The sequence below is a fragment of the Xylocopa sonorina genome, chromosome 6 (assembly GCF_050948175.1).
Source record: "Xylocopa sonorina isolate GNS202 chromosome 6, iyXylSono1_principal, whole genome shotgun sequence".
NCBI classification, from domain to species: domain Eukaryota; kingdom Metazoa; phylum Arthropoda; class Insecta; order Hymenoptera; family Apidae; genus Xylocopa; species Xylocopa sonorina.
Window position 1 is genome coordinate 8,761,394 of NC_135198.1, and position 23,779 is coordinate 8,785,172.

General features: G+C 46.4%; 1 protein-coding gene across 1 annotated transcript; it reads left to right on the forward strand.

Moving 5' to 3' along the window:
- The first annotated feature begins 111 nt into the window (after window positions 1-111).
- On the forward strand, window positions 112-22,632 carry LOC143424623 (uncharacterized). The gene is made up of 6 exons (XM_076896797.1): window positions 112-578; window positions 8,282-8,490; window positions 11,909-12,044; window positions 14,622-14,755; window positions 17,330-17,636; window positions 21,535-22,632. The coding sequence occupies exons 1-6, from the start codon at window positions 542-544 to the stop codon at window positions 21,621-21,623; spliced, it is 912 nt and encodes a 303-aa protein (XP_076752912.1). The 5' UTR covers window positions 112-541; the 3' UTR covers window positions 21,624-22,632.
- The last annotated feature ends 1,147 nt before the right edge of the window (window positions 22,633-23,779 follow it).

A 23,779-nucleotide genomic window follows, 5' to 3' on the forward strand; every position in this document is an offset into this window, starting at 1 on the left:
GAGGAAGAGGAGAGCGAGATCGGTCGCTACGGGGCGCTTGCGCGCGCACTCGCACTCGCGCCGCTTCTCGACGTCGTTTTGCAAGGAAATTGATTCTGCGCGAAACGTCAGGCTACGAGGGAGCACCGCCAGAAGAGCCGGGGTTCGCAGACCGCGCACACACCGCGCAGGGGGTTGTTCGCATCGCTCGTTTCACGCCACACCGCAGGCATTCCGTTCGCTACCCCTGTGCTGACCGTGTACCCGACGGCCGTGTGCGTGACGTCCCTATTATGTAAGGGGACGTTGCCGTCGTGGACGTCGTTCGTAGTCGGCCTGACCAGCGCCTGGTAGTAGCGGCAAGCAGAGTCGTGGACACGCAACGAAAGCACGCGAAAAGGGGGTGAGAACACGCGTCGGAGAGGCGACATGCGAAGAGACGCGTTGTGCCGGCCGCGTTACGACCGTACACGCCGCGATCACCGCCGGAACGACGGTTCGTCGTCGCAGGAGTAAGATCAGTGTGCATTTAAAGGACGCGGATCGTAAAGGAGGAGCATCGATGGAACTGAAAATACTGCTGTTCGTTCAGCTCGTGGGTGAGTGTTCCGAACTTTTCCCAGGATCGACTTCTTTCACTTCTTCAGTCTCTATAAAAACCAGGGTTGGCTTGGACTCTCTGACATTCCTTGGCCTTCCTTGCGGGCCGTTACCCCGATGTGTCGCGTTCTGTATGGATTAGGTACTTCTTGTACACGCGACGTGTATATACAGTAATACACTGAGGGTAGCTATGATAGGAATATTAGGATTTTGACTTGAGTTCTCTTTTGAGATTGAGAGGGGAAGAGATCGTAAGTTTCTGTATATTCGAGAGATTCGTATACCTTGTATCGCTCAGTCGATGTTCCATCGTTTTGTCAGCGGTACCCTCTTTGATACCGAGATTGAAGGAAAGTGAGGGGCGGAAGGAATACGAGCTCGCGGATGAGATCAGAGGCAGCAATTATAAGTATGATTTCATGCATCAGCGACGGGGTTGTTTGGTGAAAAGCGTGCTGTCGACTCTTTGAGGAGGTTGAAACACAGTTTAATTTCACTGTACGCCAAATCTTCAGTCGAGTTTATTCCGAGTAGTTACAGAGGTTTGCAGTTTCTTCTCTGCCTGTTTCCTCAAGATAGGATAGCGAGTCATTGATAGAAGCGAGATAATACAAATTGTTCGCGTCGTATGGAACGCAGTGAATAACAAATCGGTACTCCACATGATCAACTGCGACGTAAAAACCAGCCTAATGTAATTTCGTGTACCCAGCGGACAGCACTGGTTCAATTAAAAATGAACGCATGAAATCAAGCCGTCCGACAGGGAGGGTTAGAGGAAGAGAGTAAGCGAGAGGGGTGGACTGGCCGAATGTATCGACGCTTTCGTGAAATTTTGTAATTTCGCCCCGCTTCACGTGTCGCGGCTCTGTGTATCGACCGACTCTTTGTTTAGGGGGGAGAAAAAGTTAAAAAAACCCGGATAACAGCTCGAAAAGAGAAAAAAGAAAGGGTGAAACGAAAATGTGGGCACACGCGTGCACACACGCACACGTATGTACGTGTGTACACAGCGATACACGATAGAGAAAGAGAGAGAGGAAGAGAAGGACAGAAGTTGGAAAAAACGAGAAGGAAGGAAAAACTGCGGATGAAAGTCGGATGTCGCGATCGTTTTCGGCGATAGAGCAACGTAGAAAGAGTGGGCCGTCATAGCGCGGTTAAAATATTTATACTCGCAACTATTTATTCGACGAACGCGAATTGAACAGCTCGATTGGCGAACGTGTTTGCGAACGAATATCCCGTCGGCAAACAATCAGATATCAAACGACGAGGGAAAAAAGTTACTTCGTACGGATCGGTGCAACGAAATAAAAATGAGACGGAACGAAAAGAGGAGTGGGAAGAAAAAAGTGAAAGATTCGCGAGGAAGTTTGAGAAACGAGAGAGCGGACTGCTGAACTAGGATGTAGAGGGAGGAAACGATCGGACGACGAGTAGAAGGGATAGCGTACGAGCAAAGGGAAGACAGAGACTTGGACGCAGAACGAGATACCAGAGAATGGGAATCGAGAGGATTCTTATCCATCGGAGCATTGAACTCGCGAAAGGGGGTGGCTGGCAACGACGAGACGCTGACTGGAAGGGTCACTGCTCTGGCGAAACGACCGAACAGACGTGTTATCGTGATTGAAATTTAATGAATTTTACGAATATTTGTGTCAATGGATAACTGTGTTAACTCTGCCTGAACGAGCAGGCACCGATTCCAGGTCAGAAGCAGGTCCCCGTTTTCCCCCTTTTCTCTTCACGTCGTATTTCACTGGGTGCAACAAATCGGGCGACCCCTTCCGTTGGTACGCCCTGATTCTCGACCCGGGGGCCACCCTTTGGCCCGCTCTCGGTTTATTTCATTGCCGTTCCGTACAATTTTTCATTTTTTCTTCCGCTTCGTTTCCACTCGACTGGCTGCCGCACTATCGGTTCCCTTTTAACTCAGGTCGGTGAAAAGTTCGCGCGGAAAAACCATATCAACGCCACGGCTAATCGAATGTATTTGCCCGTTTTACGCTCTGGCCAGAGACGATGGTAGCAGCAACCCGCGCGGCACGAACTTCTAGCCGCGAGAACAAACCCTTCGTTGGTCTGCCGACGTGAAATACGATCGTGGTGGCGTCGAAGCGTCGATTCCATTGTAGCCGTTCCATCGACATCGAGCGCTCTTTCCCTCCTCTTTTTTCCACCCTACCGACCCCCTCCCCGGTTCTCCCCTTTCTCCATTCTTTACTTGCGCCGCGAGATTGTTTTCCTTGCCCCTTTTCCAGACGCCCACTCCGCCCGCTTTCTCCAGACTTTGTTATACCGTGTGTTTTCTTCCACTGGCCCTTTCTTCGCCTTCCAACACCTTTTCTCCTATTTTTTGTAATCATATCTCGTCGAGCTTACATTGAGCCGTATGAAAAATGCAAGCGAGCCCGCTGAAACGTATCGCGACTTCGTCAATCGCCTCCTGTTTGTTTCACCCTTTCTCCGCACGACTCAGTCGTACACTCACTTTTATCGGCGCGTTCTTATGTCTAGCCGTTTTTCTCTTGTTACCAACGCTGTGGCTTCTCCACGACGCTTCGACTGTTACTTCCAACCCCCTCCTCGTGAGGGAGGTTAACGAGTGACGACGATTGTCATCGTTCACGCGACGTCGTACCACCCTTCGACTCTGAATGGCAGCCAGTCGCCGTTGGAATCGCGGATCGTCGACCTTTTTCACCCGCGGGGGACGCGATTCTTCCGGGTAGGAAGCGACCCGATTTATTCAGACCCGTCCGGTCGCCGCCTCATATTTAAGGCTTACGCAACCTGCAATTCTTGCCGCAATCTGCTCGCTAGACCAACGGGTAATACAGTCGACAACCGTGGAAAGGAAACGGGAAAGAATTTTCTCGTTCAGACCGTCTGTGATAAACAGTGCTTAATTACTTCCGAATTCACCCTGCTAACCGTTGCTCACAATATAGAGAAGATTTATAGCGTTGCTTGTGCAACTACGGTCTGAGGCTAAGGATCGTTAGGTTCAAGTCTAGATTATGGAACAGGTAACGTTACGTGAGACGTCAAATGGGTCGTGCCCTGTAGGGGATGACTAGACCATTTTGAAACGAAATCGTACGAAGTAGCTTTCACGTCTGGCGGTTCTAATTAATTACGAACTGTTGTGTTGCGTTAAAAGCGTATCGCTGTTTGTAGGCATAAACTTTATCATTCCTAAGCCTTCGTGCGTTAAATCTTTTACGCAACGGAAAAACAATTGCTAATTGATATTTATCGAAGCGATTGAGTCTTCTGTTATTGTGATACACCAAAGTGCGCGAGAATCAATGATAGTGATATGTAGAAATTGTTTAATTCATGTGTAAAAGAATGTAAACTAATTAAGCGTGTGCATCGAGGACTAAAGTGGCTAAATTGCCCCGATTTCATAACTATGCTTGAAGTACGGGGGATCGAAGTAAGCAAAAGGATTATTGCGAATAGCGTAGTTAACAGAATCACCCGATTTCAATTTCGTTGAGAAGGTGTGAGTCGAAGTCGAATAAGGTAACTTCGCTCGGAAACCGCGGAAACTACGCCGGGATACCATTCGAGATTGTTGGAAAACCGTACCTTGAACGAGCATTTCGTAAACTTGTCGAAAGGCCGCTGAAACTTCTGTGTAAAAATAACCAAGTGACTATCGTTGATTAAGAAGTTCCGCGACGACTGTACTGGATTTATTATTTCGACGATATGGCACTCTCGTTCTCAGAACGTTAAACCGAAGTGAACGTAATCCCGACGAAACGGTGTTCACGAAGTCGCTAATTTGTCCCGGTGTTTATCATTTCTACAATCGAGAGACAAGTCCCAAGGGTTTACGTTTCCTCCTGTTGGCTCGACGAAAGATGCTTGTTTCGAGTCAATGCGAAATGGCTTCGTTGAACACACACAGGTAGTCCCGGATCCCAGGATTTAATCGTCACCGCGCAGCAACGAATTTTCTTGGGATTTACTCGAAGAAAGGGACGATCGCTTCAATCGGCAGCGATTGAGGATGGACCAAGTGTTAGAAATTAAATTTTCCGGTAATTGACTGCCCTGGAAATCTTGAACCCGTTGGAAATCCGAGGTTCTTCAATTTGGTGGTTACTTGGAGAACTGTCAGTGGTGCTGAAATGGCTTCTGCGGTAAAGATCTCATTCTGGTGTGGCGAGTGAGAGCGAACAGCGTGGGAGCTCGTTCTTGTCAGATTATTCGAGCATAAATCGGTCGAACGTGTCGATTTCTCTGTAAATTAGTTATTTCCTTATTTTGATAGTAACGATTGATGCCTCGATGCGTCAGGAAATTAATTGCTCGCTATTGCGAGAGGAATATTAGCTCGGTGTGTACGCGGTTATTTAAATATCGAAGGTATTGTAAACGCGCGTTAGAATTGATTACCGTGTGTAGTTGAAGCACACGTTTGCGAACGAATATTCACATTATTAGATTACTGCCAGGTCAATAGTTCGCATAATGGAGAATTATAGGATCGTAGGATGAAACATGATTTGTGGAATTGGATTCTTATTATACCCAGCGTGCTGTAACATCTTTGAATAGCGTGCAGCGAGGTTCAGTGATGCCTTGGGTTTTGTCTTTGGAAAAATCTGTCAGAGAAAGAATGATTAAATTTCACCTATATTCGAGGTTCATAAAAAATACAGTCGGAGATTTAAGAAGTGCCAAAACGAATTTAATTATACTTTTAATCCTCGGAAACTGATAGCTTCTGGTTGACCCCGTTTCTGGTAACAACGGAAAAGCAGTTTCTTCCACTAAACCTGGCAAAGAGATTTCCAGCTATTATCCGCTCTTTATATAACTTCATCTCGAACAAGGACTACACTTTCGATCCTCGTGACGAAGTTCCGTATTGCACGCCGTACAAATTTTAAAGGACAATAACGGGGGACACTCGAAACCTTCCAGCGGACTCACCGGATTAAACATTCTCGCAAACAGCACGCTGAATTAAACACTTCAACAATATTCTCCATTATCCAAACAATATCGTTAATTAAACACACTGCCCTCTAATTATTTTCGACAACAACGCACCGGTCTGTTCTCCGCGGGTTCTCCAAAGCTGAGCCACCCTCAGAGTCCACCCCTCCGTACATATCTGTACATAGAGATAGGGTTGAAACATTCGCTGGAGATGTTCTTTAAACAGTCCAAGCAGATAATCGTGGATCGCGACGATTACAATCGGAGGGTCGGCTAGTCGCGTGATAGGGTGAAGTCGCAAACGAAACTCCGACTGAACGGAATCCGACAGTGATCTTAACGATCCACCGCTATCTCTTTCGAGCAACGTGCTGCAAGGCGTCTCGTGGAAGACGGCGTAATTTAAATCTGGACCTGCCGCGACGCCGCCACCCTTATCGCAACAGCGATACCGGAAAGACACCAGGGGCTTGAATGCCTCCACGTCTGATTGAATCTTAACAACCTAATTTCCAAGAGCCGCGCGCGTTCACCTCGATTCGACGTTCCACCCTTCGATCTCTACGTTTTCCTTTCGGAACGCCCTTTGACTATTTTCCATTCTTCCATTCACCCTCGTTGCCTTTTCTGTTCTAACCTTTCCGGGTCTTCCCGTGCACTTTCCTTTTGATTTTCTTGAATCGAGGGTCGAATCGACACGAACGAGTCGAGGACACGGGGATGGTGGTTGCTGTAGTTCATTCAGTGAGTTGAATGTCGCCTTCTTCGAGGGCACGATTCTACTTCTTGTGAACAATTCTGCTTGTCGTGAGCTGGGTTTCGTTGGATAAAAAAATGGCAAAATCGTGCCGCAACGTGTGAGGAATTATTATAGCGTATATTGTTGAAGATCCTCTGTCGTTCTTCATTGACGCGTTGTAATAGCCTGGTGTTATATTTTATAGCTTGATCTGGACGCTTCCCATTGTTCGTTCGTTTGCTTTTCATTTCGATCAGGCGATAATGCAAATAATAGTAGTAATAGTTCGCATACTCTGTTTAACTTTCGATCGATGAAATAATTCGTACTCAGCTTGTTTTGGATAGCTGACAATGAGTACCTTCTAATTAAAACGATACCATTTTCCTAATATTTGTAATTGAATATGTACTAATGATAGTATGCATACAATTGTCGAACTGTAGCCAATCACGTCGAACCTTTATACATCGAAACTTTAATATTCGATGTCTTAGTACATAATGTATATTCAACCGAATCCACGAGGATAAATTCGACGTAGATTCGCCTAATTTTACCCTGGATTCCGCTATGCTAGACGAAATTTAGTTGAAATCGATGCCACCGCTACTGTTACGTCTCCTTGGCGGGGGATTTAGCGAAAGCACCCTCTTGCACCGAAACGGTTAACTTGCACGGGACTAACTTGTCAAACTAATTTCGAAGAGTCGGAAGAAATCTGGTAGATACTCCTCTTCGAGATAATTATAAAAGTGGGCGAACGAGGAGACGCGAGTTTTACTTTGCGTCAAGTAAATATCGAGTCGTGCAATTTTCTACGAGACCGTCGGTGGCTCGTTTTATAACCGGGTTGCGAATATATCCGGCGACAGAGAGGGAAAAATAGTGTAAACTACCGAGAAGAAAACACGATTACGCGGTGACACAAAGGCACGCCGCTTTCTAATTGTTGCTTCGAATGTCTGCAGAAGATTGCGTCTAACTAGCCTGCAGGATGTTATATTCTGTTCGCCCGTAATCAGGGAAATCCATTTCGCCGAGTTCATGCGGTATTTGTCTGTTGTGACTTAAACTGCATTCAAAGTGGTGAATCTGTTCAGGACAGGTCGATCGAGGTGGCTAGAAACCCTTTCGCGATTCCCGCTGACGACAAACATCGATCTTCCTTCAGTGTTGCACGCGATAGCGCGGTTCTTGCTCCTTTATGATCCTTTATGATCCTTTATGATCCTCCATGGACCTCGATTATCGTCGTGGCAGCTTTCATTGTTGCGTTCAGCGAACCGCCTTTGAAAAACGGCACGTTGTCAAATGATCTCCGCGATTCCAAATGTGTATCGCTTATACCAAAGAAAAGCAAAAAACTGAGATTGTTGAATTCGTGGTTTCATTTTGTTTGAATGATAGGAGAAAACGCAACATGTCATCGTGAAATGTAAACACCGTCAGGAAAGGTTGCAATTTAAAATAATAAATGTTTGTGTACTTTATTCAAACCAGAATTGATTTCTTCTAGTTTCCAGCCATTTTTCGGAGATTTGTTTCGAAGTGCTCCATAAATTACAAAGTATTTCATATCGGTACCATCCTACGTCCCCCAATATGGGCCAAATGGAACGTTTCACATCCGAGCGCATTACATTTCTCACACGAGAATCGCAGAAATCGCATATTTTTCTCCTATTGCCCGACGTAACCTCCGATCTGCAGTAGAATCACGTTTTTTTTCGGATCTTGCTAATAATCAGGTAAAAACGAAAAGAAGGGAAAGCTTAAACGAGCCATAACCAAAACGCCTACTTTACTATTCCGATTGGAACCCCGCTGGAGCTCATTAATTCCAAACTCGAGAGGGTCAACACCCCCTCGAATCGATCCCAATCCAGCAAAAAAAAAAAAAAAAAAAGAAGAGTTCCAACACGACTGCGTAAATCCCTATGTACATACGATATCATTTACAAACGACACGTATACCAATCTCTGTTGCAGGAATTTGCTCCGGTTTGCGAGACGTTCGCATCCAGATACCAACGGCCGTGAAGAAAGGTGAATCGGCGATACTGAACTGCTGGTATGACACCGAGGGGGATCCTTTGTACGCCGTCAAGTGGTACAAAGGGGGTCAAGAGTTTTATCGGTATGCCCCGAAAGAGAACCCGATCGTCAAGACCTTCCCCATCGGGAACTTGACGGTGAAGGTGAGCATCGAGCCGCAGCCTCGTTTCCTCGAGCCAACATCGCGCCTGGCCCGCGAGCGCACCCTCCGCGACGCTCGAACGAGCAAAAAGTAGAGGAGCACCGTTTATTTGGAGATTTATCGCGGCCCAGGCTAGGTGGATGGTACAACAATAACCGACGCTTCTGCAATGCCGCACGAAACTGTCTTCCCTCGCGAAACTTTGAGTTATTGGGTTATTTAATGAGAGTAGAAGAAGATTGCTTCGCAACTGAATTATTTTGTCTTTACGAATGAGGAAGTTCATGCGTATTTCACGAGCATTCGTTAAACCTCTGGCACCTAAAATATTGAAGCTAATGACAAGTAATATTAACAGCACCGGGAAAATAAGAAATTAACGACATCCGAGCCATCCGCGACTGCGAATAGATTACCGCGTTTCATCCCCTTCGAAAGAATAAAAGTACGAGCCTGGCATTGTATTTTTACGATTTTCATCTCGGATAACGCGAACGCTTTATGTTTATAGGAGCTATATTATTGACGAGCACGTTCGCAATTTTCGTGGGCGACAGGTGTAATGAAATCGAAGCGATGGGTGGTAGATTGTTCCGCGCAAGGGGATGGAACAGCGTTTATTGTTATTCATCGAATTTGCTGAAACCTCGTCGGTGTATAAAGGAATAAAGAACGACTACGGGCGGGGTTCGATGGCTTGGTATATTCGACGATAAAGAGGGTGTTTTATGGGGTAACGCGTTAAACAGCGCCGGGCTAGAAACTACCCCCGGGGAGAAATAGTGGTTTAATGGCAGCGGTCGCTGTCTTATAATCGCGCGGCCCGAATTTTAATCCCGCTGGGGTATACTTTTTCCCTTTTCGACGAGCCACGCTTCGTTCCCCGGAAACGGAGTCGGCTGCGAAAGGCTGACTGGGCCCTGCCTTTTTTCTTGACGGACCATGGGAAATTCGTTTCGAGATATAAAACCTATTAGAACGGAGGAGTATGAACGTCTCTTTGATCGTACTTTTAACGGTCGAAATGTTAATAGCCGTTAATCTGTCGAAAATTGAAAATGCTTCTCTTTCACTTTCGTACTTGGAACTGCGTCCTTTATGAACTTTAATGAAGTTAGTCCTAATTAGTCTTCCAGCAGTGGAACGGGAGAGCGAAGTTCCAAGAAAAGTAAAGTATCTTTACGCGAGTTTTATTGTACAGTTGAGATGTGGTTTATCGAGAAACTCTTGTTCGATACATCGACCAAAGAAAGATATTTTAAAGATTTTACCTCGTTCTTAAAAAAGACATAACTCTTGTATTTAAAATGTTCCTCTAACGTTTGATAGCTATCGGGATATCGGTGTCCACAAATAGGTTTTCACATCGTAATTTTGGGGGTTGTTTTTAGCATTCAGATATGGACGGTTGCCAAAAAAAGAAGAGCCCGTAAAATATTTTCGGCCACCCCGAAAATCTGCAAAGTGCTATCGTGTCGTATCACGTTCGCGTTTATTACATTCGAGTATTTTTCGATCTCTTTTAAAACTAAAGTGGGATACAATGTCGAGAACGCGGTACGCAAAGCATCCTTTTACACCCTCTAGTTTCTTCCCGATCTTCCTTCGCTAATTTCAATCAATCGTATCAGGTGTAAATGCAAGCTCGTACTCGTATCACGAAACTGCTTCCGGTTGGATGACTAACTTTCACCCATCGTTGCACCCCCGACAAGCAACTGTTACGTTAAACAAAAGACTCTCGCCTGGTCGAATCCATCCGCGTAATTTTTATTCGCCCGTTCTTACACCAGCCAGCGTGTACCCAGTTTAATCGTTTCGAAACTATGCCCGGGAACCGCAACGAATGCCTTCCGCTAAAATTCCTCGCGCCATTTTCCATAAACACGCGCGGGGCTAACCAGCATCGTTTTTTTCCTCCTTTTTTTTTCATCAGCTCCCACTAAATCCACCGGAAACCGCGTTCGCCGGCCACACCGGCATTTACCTGAAAAGAGGGGCGTGGGACGGAGGAGTAGGCGGGCAAATTCCCGCAACGGTACGCTGGGACGAGCCTACGAGCGCGAATAAATCGCAGGGTTTCGCGACATTCCGCGCAACCGGCCGACGGAGCCCCGTTACGGAGCGTAATGCCGCTCGTAAACAGCGCGAAAAGCTGGCGCGCGCGGTTCACCCTGCTCGCTGGTGACACCGAGTGGCTCGCAATCGATATCGCAAGAAGCCACCGTTGTCGGCTCGGCCGCGCGCGCTCATCGCTCCGGACTCGTCTTCCAACGATGGGCTGGATTGCTCGTTTGCACGCCGACGAAACAATGCGACGAGCTGACCGCTGGCCTTTGTCTTCCGGTCGATTGATCGATGCTCTCGTGGTTATCCCATGGTTGTTCGTTCGTTTTCCCTTCCTCCCTCCCTCTCACCCTCTTCCTCCCCTGTTGCGTCTGTCGGTGGCTTTTTTATACGCGAACCCCGGAGGTAGGGTCATAAATTCCGGACTGTCAGAGCCGATTCGTCGGGATCGAAGACGACGGAGTGGATGCGACAAAAAATCGGCCGGTGCGTTATATTGTTCTTGCCTCCGATGAACAGTGTAATTGATGTACCGGGTGTAATTGATGCTCGTGTTGTTTCTATTTGCGGGCAGCATCCATTTGGCGACGATCGTGGATGATTTAGAATTTGTAAAAGAACGCGTATAAAAATATGCGAAGTAAAATTCGTGATGTAGCGTTTGGGTGGTGGAAGACTACTCTTTAACCGCGTTTGCGAAAATCTGAATTTTCATGAACATCCGCAGCCTAATTACCTACCACTAGACTGTGCATGTTAGGTATTTATGGAAAATTTAATTCGCAATACCAGGGTAGAGGATGCGTTATATGCCCTCCATATACTATTCCGTGAATTCTGGTTGTAAAATAATTATTCGAAAATTTCGAAAAAACCAGATACCGTGTAAAAGCACCCTCCGTACGAAAATGTAAATACCTTCCCACGGAAACGCGAGCAAAGTAATTAGTATAATTCCCCGGGAACAAAAGATCCTGCGACAGAAGAATAATTTGATTATCTTTCATTCGGCGAAACTCGTGCCCACGGGATACCCTCTCAAGAATATACCAAGCGACTCAAATGAAATTCTCCATATTTCATAAACTGCTAGTAGAACATCCCTAGCGGGAGGTATTACATCATACTTAGCCGAATTCCGTGGCCCTACAAAGATGAAGTAAGGGTATGAAAAGCCAATCTTTAAGACTATCGAAAGGGTGCTTTCGCGCTTCTAATATACCGGATACGTAACGTAAGAGAACCATCTACCCTTAAAAAGTGATTTGGGATCACATTTGATGGCTCGCGGAGGTCGTTCGTTTTTCATCCATCTCAAGTCAGCCACGCCTTATACACACTCTCTGTTGCAGATGGGCGAGAGTAACGCCACTCAAGTCACCCTGGCCAATCTGGAGCTGGACGCGACCGGGACGTACAGCTGCGAGGTATCCGCGGACGCGCCGTCCTTCTACACCGCCATGGTCGATGGTACCATAAACGTCGTCGGTAAGGGGACGTGTTTATTAACCCCCGGCCCAGCACGGTCGTAAGGTTTCCCCGCGAATTGCTGCGTAGTGTTACATCTACATACACAGTATCCAGAGGGTGCACGTATGCAAGTGTGGACTCGAGTACGTGTACACGGGAAGACGGTGGACCGCGTTGGCTCGCGCGCGCACTTTCGAACTCCGAATTAATGCCAGCCAGCGGCTCGGTGGACTTAAGGGCTTACGCGAATCGCTGTGGACCGAGCCGAAGATAATACTGCGGGTACACGGGGCGGAATGAACGAGAATTAGGTGTCTTAGGCGCCCAGGGAATGAAGCTACCCGTGGTTGGCTCGCGTTGCTCTTCGTAGTCCGTCTCTCCTTACTTTCGAGGGGGTTGCGAAATTGGACGCGCTGCAGTTGAATTTACGACCTTTTAAATCGACGATACAGCTTGCGCGTTTTCTTCTCTTTGTTCCGCGGCGTGGTAATTGCGATTAGACGGATCGCGGAATAAAGAACGTTTGTCAACAGTTCGCAGCTCGTCGAGCGACAAATCGAGGTACACCGAGCAACGAAGTTTCAGTCGGGAAGGGTTGAGGCCTCTCCTTTGTGCCGCCGCCGAATGGCAAACTCGAGGGCGTTTCGTTTCACGATGCGTTTTGTGTCGAGGCGTGTAAAGGAACGATCGCAGTTTTCGTTTCACCCCGTTTTACCACGGGAACTTGTTAAATCGTATAACTGAGAAGATTAACGAACTATCGTGTTTCAACGAGCATTAAATAACTAAAATCGGGATTCGAGGTTTGAAGAGAGTTCGCTGCGATCGTAGATTCTTGTACAACTGGCAAGAGAATGACTAAAATGCGAAAGCAAACTGCAATTCATAATTCCATTAATTTAACCGAGGCGTTTATTTATTTGAATTAAAAATTTCTCCCTTGGTCCGGTCGCATGGAACAGGACCAAGGCAGACAGCCGAGATTATTCGTTCTGATGCATTCGTTTGTACGTAATTGCCGTTTGTTCGTACAGAATTACGGTTTAACGAATGCTTTATGGCCTCGTTAAGTTTCTCGTCCGCGTTAACCTGAAAATTGCAGAGACCCCGCCGCTGACATTTTCAAATTGTAAGGAACGGCGCAATCCTCGGCGGCGTATCAGAAAATACGTTTAAAACACCAGCGCGGATCATTAGGGACTCCGAAAGCGGTTAAAAGGCGGAACGAAGCTAATGAACTGCAATATTCTTCGCGGAGCTTAATAAGAAGCTCAGAGATACGTTCGAGACGTCACGGTGGAAAAGCATCACGCGCGAGCTATTGAATTTTCATAAAGCAATTTGTTTACGATTCATTAACGCGTAGCTGCCACGTGAAATTCACCACCGCGTCGACGTACCAATATCGCGCGTATCTAAATTTCATCTTCCCGCGTGTCATCGACATTTCACCTCGCATAAATATTCACTTTCGGCGTCGTTCAACGATCGACCGATTTATTTTATTCATCCCGCTTCCACGCTAACGTCGTTAACGAACGGCCGGTTCGAATTAGCCCTGTTCTCTTTTTTTTTTTTTTTATAACGGAATCGCCGCTTGAATCGTAGATACGTAAATGGCCGCTGAAAGTGTTGGAGAACATCGATCGTTTCCAATTCCCTGGTGTTTGCATGGCGTTACCGCGCGGCGATACGCACCCCCGATCGTGTCGCGTGAGGAACGAGACTTTACCGCGCGATCTTTCACCTCTGCTGACGTCGAGATTGGCTGGAAAGATTTCCACGAGTAGCAATATTACGATATTCGCGAGAAGGAATTTTTCGTAAAAAATTTACTTGCCTTCCAGATACTTTTGGTAGAGATACGCAAATGCGGGAGAGCGAGTCACTTGAATTCTTCCTGACGAGACAGAACAAGAAAGGGGGGGAACAAAATAAAGAGACAGATGAAAATGATGGAAGAGAGCGAGCAGACTCGTGAAGCTCTCGAAAATCGCGGGAACGATAGCAAAGAAAGGGATATGGGGTAAAAAGGGACGAGAAACACTCGAACAGGTATCTGCAGCTAAACAGTTCTATCCTCACGGACGGTGAAACGAAACTCGCGCGCGAATCTCCTCGCTGTAGCATTGTACGTGTACGTCTACCTTTACACAGACGTAATACGCGAACTGAAAGATATCAAACGCACCGTTCGAATACGTTTCCACGGGAATGCTTGACACGCGCTAGCCAGAAAGAGGGATCCCGGACGGTGCTGTCTTACCAACGCATTATTCCGATATCGAAACGCGAGCGCGAATTGCCAGACATAAAAGAAGAGTTTTTCATCAATGGTGGCAGTCGACGCGCGAGCTCTCGCGCGCAAACACCAACGCGGTGGCTAGATCCATCGACTGCGTTTGATTTGGGCTGGTTGCATCCCTGAGTCCTGAAAAGTTCCTCATGTGCCCAGGGATGCATCGCGTGTATACACACACGGCCGCATATGCACGCGTGCATACGTCGGGACCGACAAACGTCAAAGCGCCGCTTCGTACATGCTTCGCATACTTCCGGTACCGCTGTGTGCACCTGACGTCTCTTGTTCCGCAGAAATACCCTCTCAACGGCCGTCGATACACGGGTTAAGGAGGAAATACCGGATCAACGATATGCTACGTTTGAACTGCACATCCGGACGGAGTAAACCCGCGGCCAATCTCACCTGGTACATCAACGATCGACAAGTACGGTTTGGTATACCAGAACGTGAATCGAGGTTTCACGAATTCCTAGGCTACCACGCTCCGTCTTCCCTTCCTGTTACCCTCGCCCCTCGTTCTATCGCTCTCTGGCTCCTGCAAGACGCGAGACCAAAGAGCCCATTTCGCATCGCGAACCATCTCGCCGTTAAATGGTAAAGACCCCGCATTACTACCTCGGATGCATCGCTCGAGAACAATTAGCGAATCGTGTCTGAGATTTTGGAGATTGAGTTAATTGCCGGTCGGTGGTCGTTGAAATGGCCACAGTTCCCGAGTTCGACGGCTTAACACCGTTCTCCGTCTGCACCGTGGACAACTCGCGTCGCGGTGCACTAAGTATCGATCGAACTCGCGTCTCTGGCTTTATCTGGCGTTCGATCGACACCGGGGTCCAATCGAGAGAATTGAAATTAGCGCGCGAAAGATCGACGGCGAGGACGGAGGGAACGGTACCAGGATACGCTCGTTCGCGAATGGTATCGGTTATCTCGCGGTGCTCGCGTCGGAAGATGTTGATCGTTGTTGAGTGTCGGGGTCCTGTTTCCGTGCTCGATTCGTTTTATTTCAGTGCACGGTAAAATTGGACGGGAGAAATTGGGTTAGGCGCAGACGTAGGGGAGGCAAGTGCCATTCGTTGAATCGTTGATACAGACGTCGAGTGAATCATATTCTGCTTCGTGTTGAACTCGAGTACGCTCTTCTTTGTTTCGTGATTTATCCAGGTGTCCGTTTCGTTCTCTGTCACTTGAAACCTTCAGATTTTTTGCCGAAAAATGGTCACGCGTTTGTTCAGCTGGCCAAACCGTAGGTTGAACCTGCAGAAAACAATCTGTCATTTGTTCAAACATCTTCCTCCTCTCTCGGATATTTGTACCCGGAATATTAATAGCTTTTCGAGGGACGTTAAGCTGGCAGGAGCAGCTGTTGCGGTATCCAGGGAGATTTTGACAGTAGATATCTTAATTATTGCGACTGACAAAGAACGGTGAAATTTCGGATCTGTTTTTGGTTACGGTGAAATATTTGACAAAATACATCACCGATTTTTAAACAACCGCACTCGAGATGAACGCGTATATTCAGATTGGAGTGAGGTACAGCGATTTGATTTCGCAATGAAACGTTATGTAGCAAAACCTCATATACCAGTTTTTCCGCTATCTGTTCGTACCGTGAACGATATGCAGTTGACAACAAAAGGCCATAATATGCATCTCCCAATTTCCAAATACTCAAAAGCACAAGTATTTTCATCAATTTATGGATGTCGATAAATATGGAAGGAGTTCATTGAAAATGTCACGCACAGAGGCGACATCAATTATTATATGACTGAAATTGTCTTTAAATATGCAAAAATACCAATTTATGTCGACTGAATTATACAGTAGATGTATTTCAAACAATCTGATAAAGTTTTATTAGAATCAATTTAATAGAATTTAAACAAAATATATTTTTCAATATATCAAGCTAGGAAAATGTATTGTGATCGTATCCAGTCATATTAGAGAGGTAACGATGCGAACGTAGAAACGTTACGAAATAAAATATAATGGAAAACCCTTGGATACGCAACATTCGTCCTGTCGAATCGATTGTCAGTCAATTCTGTCAATTCTCCGCGTATTTTTATCGATAAAATCGCAATGATACTCAAAATAGCAACACTTTCGACGTGCTCGATACCCCTCGGCAGTATTTCGGTGGAAAAAAAGTTGCTTCTGTTTGTCTTCGCTGCTCTTTCGAAACTCCGCGAACTTCCTCAAAACCAGATGAGAACGGAATATTTAACTTCCGCCAGGAGTCGAGAAATATCTATAAAATCGGTACGCTATTCCTCCTACCGTAAACCACCATTTCTGACGATCATTTCGGACAAAAGATCGTTAGCAACAACGAGTTCGAGTATACCTACAAGCCGCATCGTAGTTTGGACAAACCATCAACGTTATTATCCCTCGAAACCGAAGCACTTCCTGATATGTGAGCCTCGCGGAAACCAAATAGATCAACTTCCATGAAGTTGGTCCTCTGGTTCCTCTAAAGTAAACCACTAATCGTATGCTCAGGTAGTAAAGCAGAGAAATTTCCAGAAATTCGAGTTGCTCGGTTTGGTTTCTGAATAGGACGTGCGAACGGATACCTACGTCCAACACATGGCGGCACCCTCCTGTACCTTTTAATTCACAGATTGCATTCAGTATTTCCTCAGTTTCGTTCGATTAAATCATCGCTTCGATCTGAACGGATCAGCGCAAATACTTTCGCGATAACTCAAACACCTCGTCGAACTCGTTAATAACCGACACAAACGAGTCAACTACCCGTAGAACGTCGTTGAAGCCTTATATATCCTCGAGCAGTACGGGCGATTAGCGAATTCCTCTGCGTCTGGGTCCTCGATTAATCGATGAAAATTCGGTCCTGAAGCGACGGGCGACGCCACCTCCCCTTCCAATTAATTACGCGGAATAGAACCCCCGCTGGGAGCCAGAGTGTTTTAACAGATGTATACGGGGACACGTTTAATCTGTTCGCACGATTGTCACGCAGCCGCTGAAGTCTTACGTCCGCACGTATACCCCGTTGGACACCAACGAGTCCGAGCGGCGGGTGTCACAGATCGGGCTCCAGTTTCTCATAACGCACGATCATTTCGCCGTTGGCAAGCTGAAGATCAGGTGCAGCGCCTCGATCTACGACATCTACTGGCAGAGCACCGAGGTCAGCACGGAGGAGGACCGGCCCAGGGAGATCCATTACGAGCCGGCTGCGACCGTCGTCGGTATCAACTACTTGCAGCCGCAGCCGAACTTGCAGACCGGCCAGAAGAAGCCTGACGGCCACGTCGGAGTGAAAGGTAACTTTTTCGTCCACGACAGGGGAATTTAAACGTTCTCGCGATGGTTGCGGGGTACGGTTAGGTCTGATAATGCGCTTAAAGAGTTCTCGAGGATCGGGGTTTCTTGATGTCTTCAGCTCGGTGTGTTTTGTAGGGTGGGAGGCTTAACGGGGGAGAATACTCGTGCCGTTGATTGGACTTTCGATAGCGGTACTGTTGAGGGTTGCGCCACAGTTGCAGGGGTTGATTCGCTGTGGCTTGTCTCGTGTGCTCGGAGTTTTTATTGGCTTACTGGGAGGGACTTATCGTGGCCGTGTAATAGAGGGTTAAGCGTCTGTAACTGGTAAAGATTGTTTGGGGAATATCAAAGTCCTCGTTACGATTGGAATGCGATCGTATCGAGAGTTCTAAAGTATTTTGGAGAAGACTCTTATCGTTCATTCGCGTTCCAACAATTCGTTCTGCATTTAAGAATATAACGGTTAAATATCAGGAGCAATTACCTGCTAATTGGATTCGTAGTTCCACGAAGGCACGTGCCCGGTGGAAAATCGGTTTATCGTCCTAAAATACAACTTAGTCGCTGGTAATCTACTTATACCAACACTGAATGATGTATTTGCGTTCCTATCAAAAGTATGGCTCGTCCCGTGCACTTTTGCATAGTTGAATGTTACGCGCTTCCCGATCTGAATTAGCGCAACCATTTATTTATGACTAGCATTCCGTAGCGAGAGTTTAAAGATCACTGGCGAAGAATCGCATTCAAAGGGCCATTTTTACTGGGGTTAGAAACGCGTGCAAAAATAGCGGATTCTCCCTTCAAGTGTAGTTAAAATAAAAAACTGAGAGAGGGAGAGGGAAAATGAGAGCTTTCATTAAAAGCTCCGTCATTGATCGTCCGCAAACGGAAACGCAGCGCGTTACGATCCTCGAAGCTTTAAAATATTTTCCTTGAATAGAAGTGTCAGCCGGTTCTTCGTTCGCGACGAATCTTCTCGACGAATGATATGTATATACTTCTTTCACGAAATGATGAAATCGGAGAGAGTAAGAATTCTTAATCCTTTCTTCCTCCTTTTACTTTGTCGCCACATCGAACCAGCACGCTGAGACTCCAAGCCACCATCCGCGCTGTTTGTCCATCGCGCGGTTCGGGTAATCTGACCAGCTGAATTATCCTGGTTAACGTCAAATAGCTCGGCGCGCCATCAAATAATTCGTTTCACGCTAGCTAATCCCAGGTTGCGGGGAAGATAATTCCTGGCGCATTCCAGGATTATTTGCTGCGGCTTTGGATCATTTGGCGTCAAGTGAGCCGGGCGCGTCAACGCCGCGAAAATCGGTCCGCGTCGGAAACAGCAACCATAATAACAGCAATAACAGCAGCAACAACAACCATCGACACGAATGATAACGGGGAAACGGAAACAAACGAACGAGAGGGGTGGCAATAAACGGAAAAAAAGCAGGGGTGTAACGAGACGAACGCGAATATTAGTTTCTCTGTGAATTGGCGCCGCGAAGGGGGTTGTATAATAATATCGTTGGTCACAATTCGATGGAAATCGTATCGTGTCATAGTCCATCAATGGTAGTTTGCAAAACTTCGTTTCACTATTTCAGTTAATCTTTTTCAAACGTCTCTCTCACCACCGATCCATCCGATCTGTTCGTTCTTTGCACACGAAGGCACGCGTTAAAGTTACCAGAATATTATGAAATATTTGTCGGTGAAATCGCGAATCAAAGAGTGATTTTCGCGGCGCCGGTTTGCCTGCAATTAGATTTGGGAATGAATTAATCGCTACCGTCATTGCGTGTAATTACTTCGATAAATAGTATTAATATATACATATATATGAAGAGAGAGAGAGGCAGACGAGGAGCCGAAGGTACGAGACGAATTAGGATACTTATAACGAATTGTAATCGTAATATAATATAATAGTTAGAGCGACGATTATTAACGATAATTAATGACCGTCCATGAATCCTCACCGACGCGTGTTACTTTATTTACCGGCATAAACCGTGGTACCGCGATTCCGCGTATTTTCGAATTGATACCAGCCTCAGACGTGGTGAATTAACCAGGTACAAATGGGCACTGTAAAATCGCGGTAATACGCGCGATTAACCGGTGTCATAATTAGGCGCGTTTCGCGCCAGAGGAACGGATTTTCCGGGCCGGCGAAATCGAGGGTTGGAGAACAGGAAAAGAGTGCGAGGAATATGGAAAGGGATGGACGCGCGGTCGCGTTACTCGCGTCACGGTTCACTCGTAGTTCGTTCAAATGTTATTCGAAACCTCGAAGCGTGACTGGGGCCAGGTTAGTTAATTCACTCGAAGAGCATTGAATAATATTTAATCGGGGCACGCGAGCGGACCGGGACCGTTCGATGGAAATCAAGCAACCGCGGACCAGTCCTGGGTTAATTAGTCGAGCGACTCGCCACGGTGATCGACCGTGTTGGAAATCATTTTTGCCTCTGTCGTGGTTATTTGTCGCTTCAACAGTCGTACCAGCTTTTTCCCCCTGAAAACTGAACGAAGCTCTTCGAATAAAAATCTGGGATTGCAGCGCAACGTTCGTACAAAGTTATAACGATCCAAAATATCCGCGCGTTCAATCTCGTACCTTTTCCGGAAAATTGTGCTCGTCGAGTTACATCGTAGTTCGATAAATGAGCGAAACGATGAAAACCTTTTCGCGTTGCGCTAATTATATGTAGTTTACTATCTATGGCCATTCACAGTCAGCTATTTTTTGCGTTGAATCCAGTTAGCAATGTGTGAAATAGGTGGGAAGAAAGGGAGAAATTTTTACGCTCGGTCTATGTAGGTAGTATAGGAAACCCATCATCCATCATCGTTCGAAAGGCACGATCGAATTTCTATGACCCACATCCGGAGGCAGCTATTAAAGCATAAGCGTACCCCGAATTTAAATTTTTTTCGTTATTATGCTCGGAAAGCGCGGTTTTATTACTTTCAATTCCCGCGCTCAGCGCCGACATCGCTGACTAACACGGGGATATATTAACCTGGAGAATGGCGCGAATTAATTCGGAAAGTTTCGCGCCTCTGCGCAACGAGATTCTCGTAACCGGGTGCCGGCTCGCGTTCTCCAGCTTCCGTTACCTTCGCCCCGTGAAAATAGAATTATACGCTCCAGCGAAAAGTATCGATTAGTAATTCAATCCATTGTTGCGGATTCGAGCGGGTTCCCGTCCCGATAAAGTCCGAGGAATCTTCGCGACGATAAAAATCCCGGTGATCGAACGTTTACGAGGAGGAAAGCTGAACTTATAGCTTCGCGAACTAACAATCTCCAGTAATTGGAAGAAGCGTTTCATTGAAACTTTTAATTTTCAATTCTAGCTACTTCGTGAAACGTGCGGCTGTTTTTCTTTCCTCTCTATTGAAACTTAAACAGTCCGAAATATTGGTTGCGAATTCCGTTTCACCTTCGATCGATCCCTCTAATTACTCTTCCCATTCTTCGAAACAATTATTACGGCACCGTTTACGTTAGCCCGTCTATTTCGCGGATTCCCTGTCAGAGATCGTCGGCGCATTCCAAGGCATAAACACAGATCGCGTCGTAAAATATGCAACTTAAATCATTACCAGTGTGGCGTCCGCGAGTAAAAATTCATAACATCCCTTCACCAACTGAAAACAGCGGAGACCCAGAGTCCTGACGCCACTTAACCCACTTGGTCCCGGCCACGCGCCCATCCGAACGTCCCCCGCCTCGTTCGAAGGGGTGCGGAGTACTCGAGCCCGAACTACTCGGTGCTCTGACTCATTTATTCATACGTCCGCGTCCTGTGTCTGCGATCGCGACGCATCGGAACCATCTGACACGAGGAACACCGCAGTGCAGCCAGTCTGTTTCTCTGTTTCCAGTTTTGGGCTCGTCGAGGTCGGATGCGAGGCTCCCGTCGGCGCGGCTGGTCCTTGGCCTGTTCACGGCCCTTCTGATCGCCATTCGTTAACCGTAACCGCAAACCAACTACTGCGCGCTTTGGAGCTGTTTAATATTAAATCGACGTGCTTGTAAAAAGAAAGTCCAGGCAGCTTTGTGTGACGTGAACGATCCAACGTACGAGGGGCAGCTGGGTGGCGCGCGTGTGGGCGCCCCTTTTTTCTGGACCACGCGCGGAAGAGGAGCGGCGTCCGGACAGGTCCTGGACAGGTCTGGAAGTGAGAGAGGACGAGCTGGTGAGAGGAATCAGGGAGTAGGCAATGGTCACAAGGGGTGAAGTTGAATCGCGGTTGAACCGTGAGGAACAGGAAATTGCCATTGCACCGCGTTAATTTGTCCATGATGATGATGATGATGATGATGATGACGACGACGATGACGACGGCGATCGATGAACGAAGGGGTGTGAGAGGGTAGCTAATTCGTGGTCCGCTATGTGCCGACGGTGTGTAAGATCGACGGAACGACGAGAACAACCGAGGAATATTTTATGATTAGACTGTGCATGTACTTGCTTCCTTTTCGGCGGAGATCATGTGTTTTGCAATGTGTAGGTTACAAATACGGTATAGCACGTTTACGGCGCATCGTTTTCTGGAGGTTGGTGAGAAAAAAGATAAAGCAGAGGATGATAGTTTTCTTTTTTCGTACTTTTATAAAACTCGAGGAAAGACTAAACGTAGCGTGGATATTATATATATACATGTATATTCCGCGTGTATATATGTGTGTGTATAATCTGCCTGAATCGCTATCGCTGTCTCTCGCTCCCTATGTGTCTCTTCATCCGTGTCTCGATTCTGAATTAACGATTGCTCGACGCGGTTCGCCTAATACGAGAGGAAGGACAAGGAAGAAACGAAAGAAGAGAGTCGACGGGGAAAGCAGTGTGCGAGGAGATGTACCTGATGAATCGGACGTTCGACGAGTCACTTTTGCGTTGCCACTGTTGCGTTGTGTCTAAGTATCCCGGTAAGCGAGGACGATGAACGGTGCTGCGAACGGAAAAGAAATTAAAACGGCACTGGCGCGCGGCAACGTTCGCTTCCGGCCGGAAGTTCGCCGGTTGAAAAGTTCGAGAACGGAAGAAGCAACAGGGGGGAATGAAAGATAAAAATTATGGAAGAGAAACAAAGGCGAAAGGAAGTTCACTGCCAAAAAAAAAAAAAAAAATAGATGGTTCGTAATTTGATTGGTGGATTTTGTTCTAGTCGCGTATGCACGTGCACTCAACTCGATGAAACGCCATGCAATTTCATCTGGAAGCTTATTACGCGATCGGTTTATTAAATTAATACCATTTGCTGTTCAATTTAATGCGTTCCCGTGCCCGATACATTTGTTAACCGCGTTTGACGCGCCTGCGAATGTAACGAATGATAAAAGCGATCAATTTACACAGTCACGTTCCGCTTACAATGGATATCGAGCTTACTGTCCTCCCCTGGACGGGTTCCGGTCGGAGCGTTGCTTCCTGTTGCTCACGCCAGTGTATCGCTCGCCTCGAGTCGGTACGCGCACAAACTTGCGACTTGTCACACCGTAAGAAAGATCTATTTATTTATTTATTTTCTTATTTATCGTTTCACGATAACGGACGAAGCACGCGAAATGAAAGAGAAACGAAAAAAGTCGTATTTATATATATATATGTATATGTATATGTATATTATGTATTAACGAGCGATGTGTGCTAGTATTAGTTACGAATTATTGATTAAGAATCGCAACGACTGAACAATACTCTACATGATTTTCTAATTGTAACAAGTATTTTTGAAACCGTCATCGTTTCTACGTAGCTAACGCGAAGGCTGCGTTCGATAGGGAACGCGTTTCATTCGAGAATTAGCCAAAGAGAAATTAATAAAACTAACGAAAAAAAACAAAATAAACAAAAAAAAATGGAGAACGAAAGAGAGTGGCGTGATTAATATTTTCGAACTTAATGCAGAGAGAAGAGGAGTAAAAGTAAAACAAGTGTGAGAGGAGTGTCGGAGATATCCCCCGTGCCCACAGCATAGTTTCACGGTTCTTTGTGTAATAGAAACGAAAGCTAGTCGAATTTTCGCCAATTTTTTTTGGTATCGATGCTCATTATGTTCCTCAGCTTGTCACGATACGAAAGAATATTTATGATAATAATAACGATATGACCACAATCAT

Coding starts and splice junctions, on each gene's coding strand:
- LOC143424623 (XM_076896797.1), top strand. CDS start 542: ATGGAACTGAAAATACTGCTGTTCGTTCAGCTCGTGG. Junction 12,045..14,621: donor TGGTACCATAAACGTCGTCG/GTAAGGGGACGT, acceptor CTTGTTCCGCAG/AAATACCCTCTCAACGGCCG. Junction 17,637..21,534: donor CGGCCACGTCGGAGTGAAAG/GTAACTTTTTCG, acceptor CTCTGTTTCCAG/TTTTGGGCTCGTCGAGGTCG.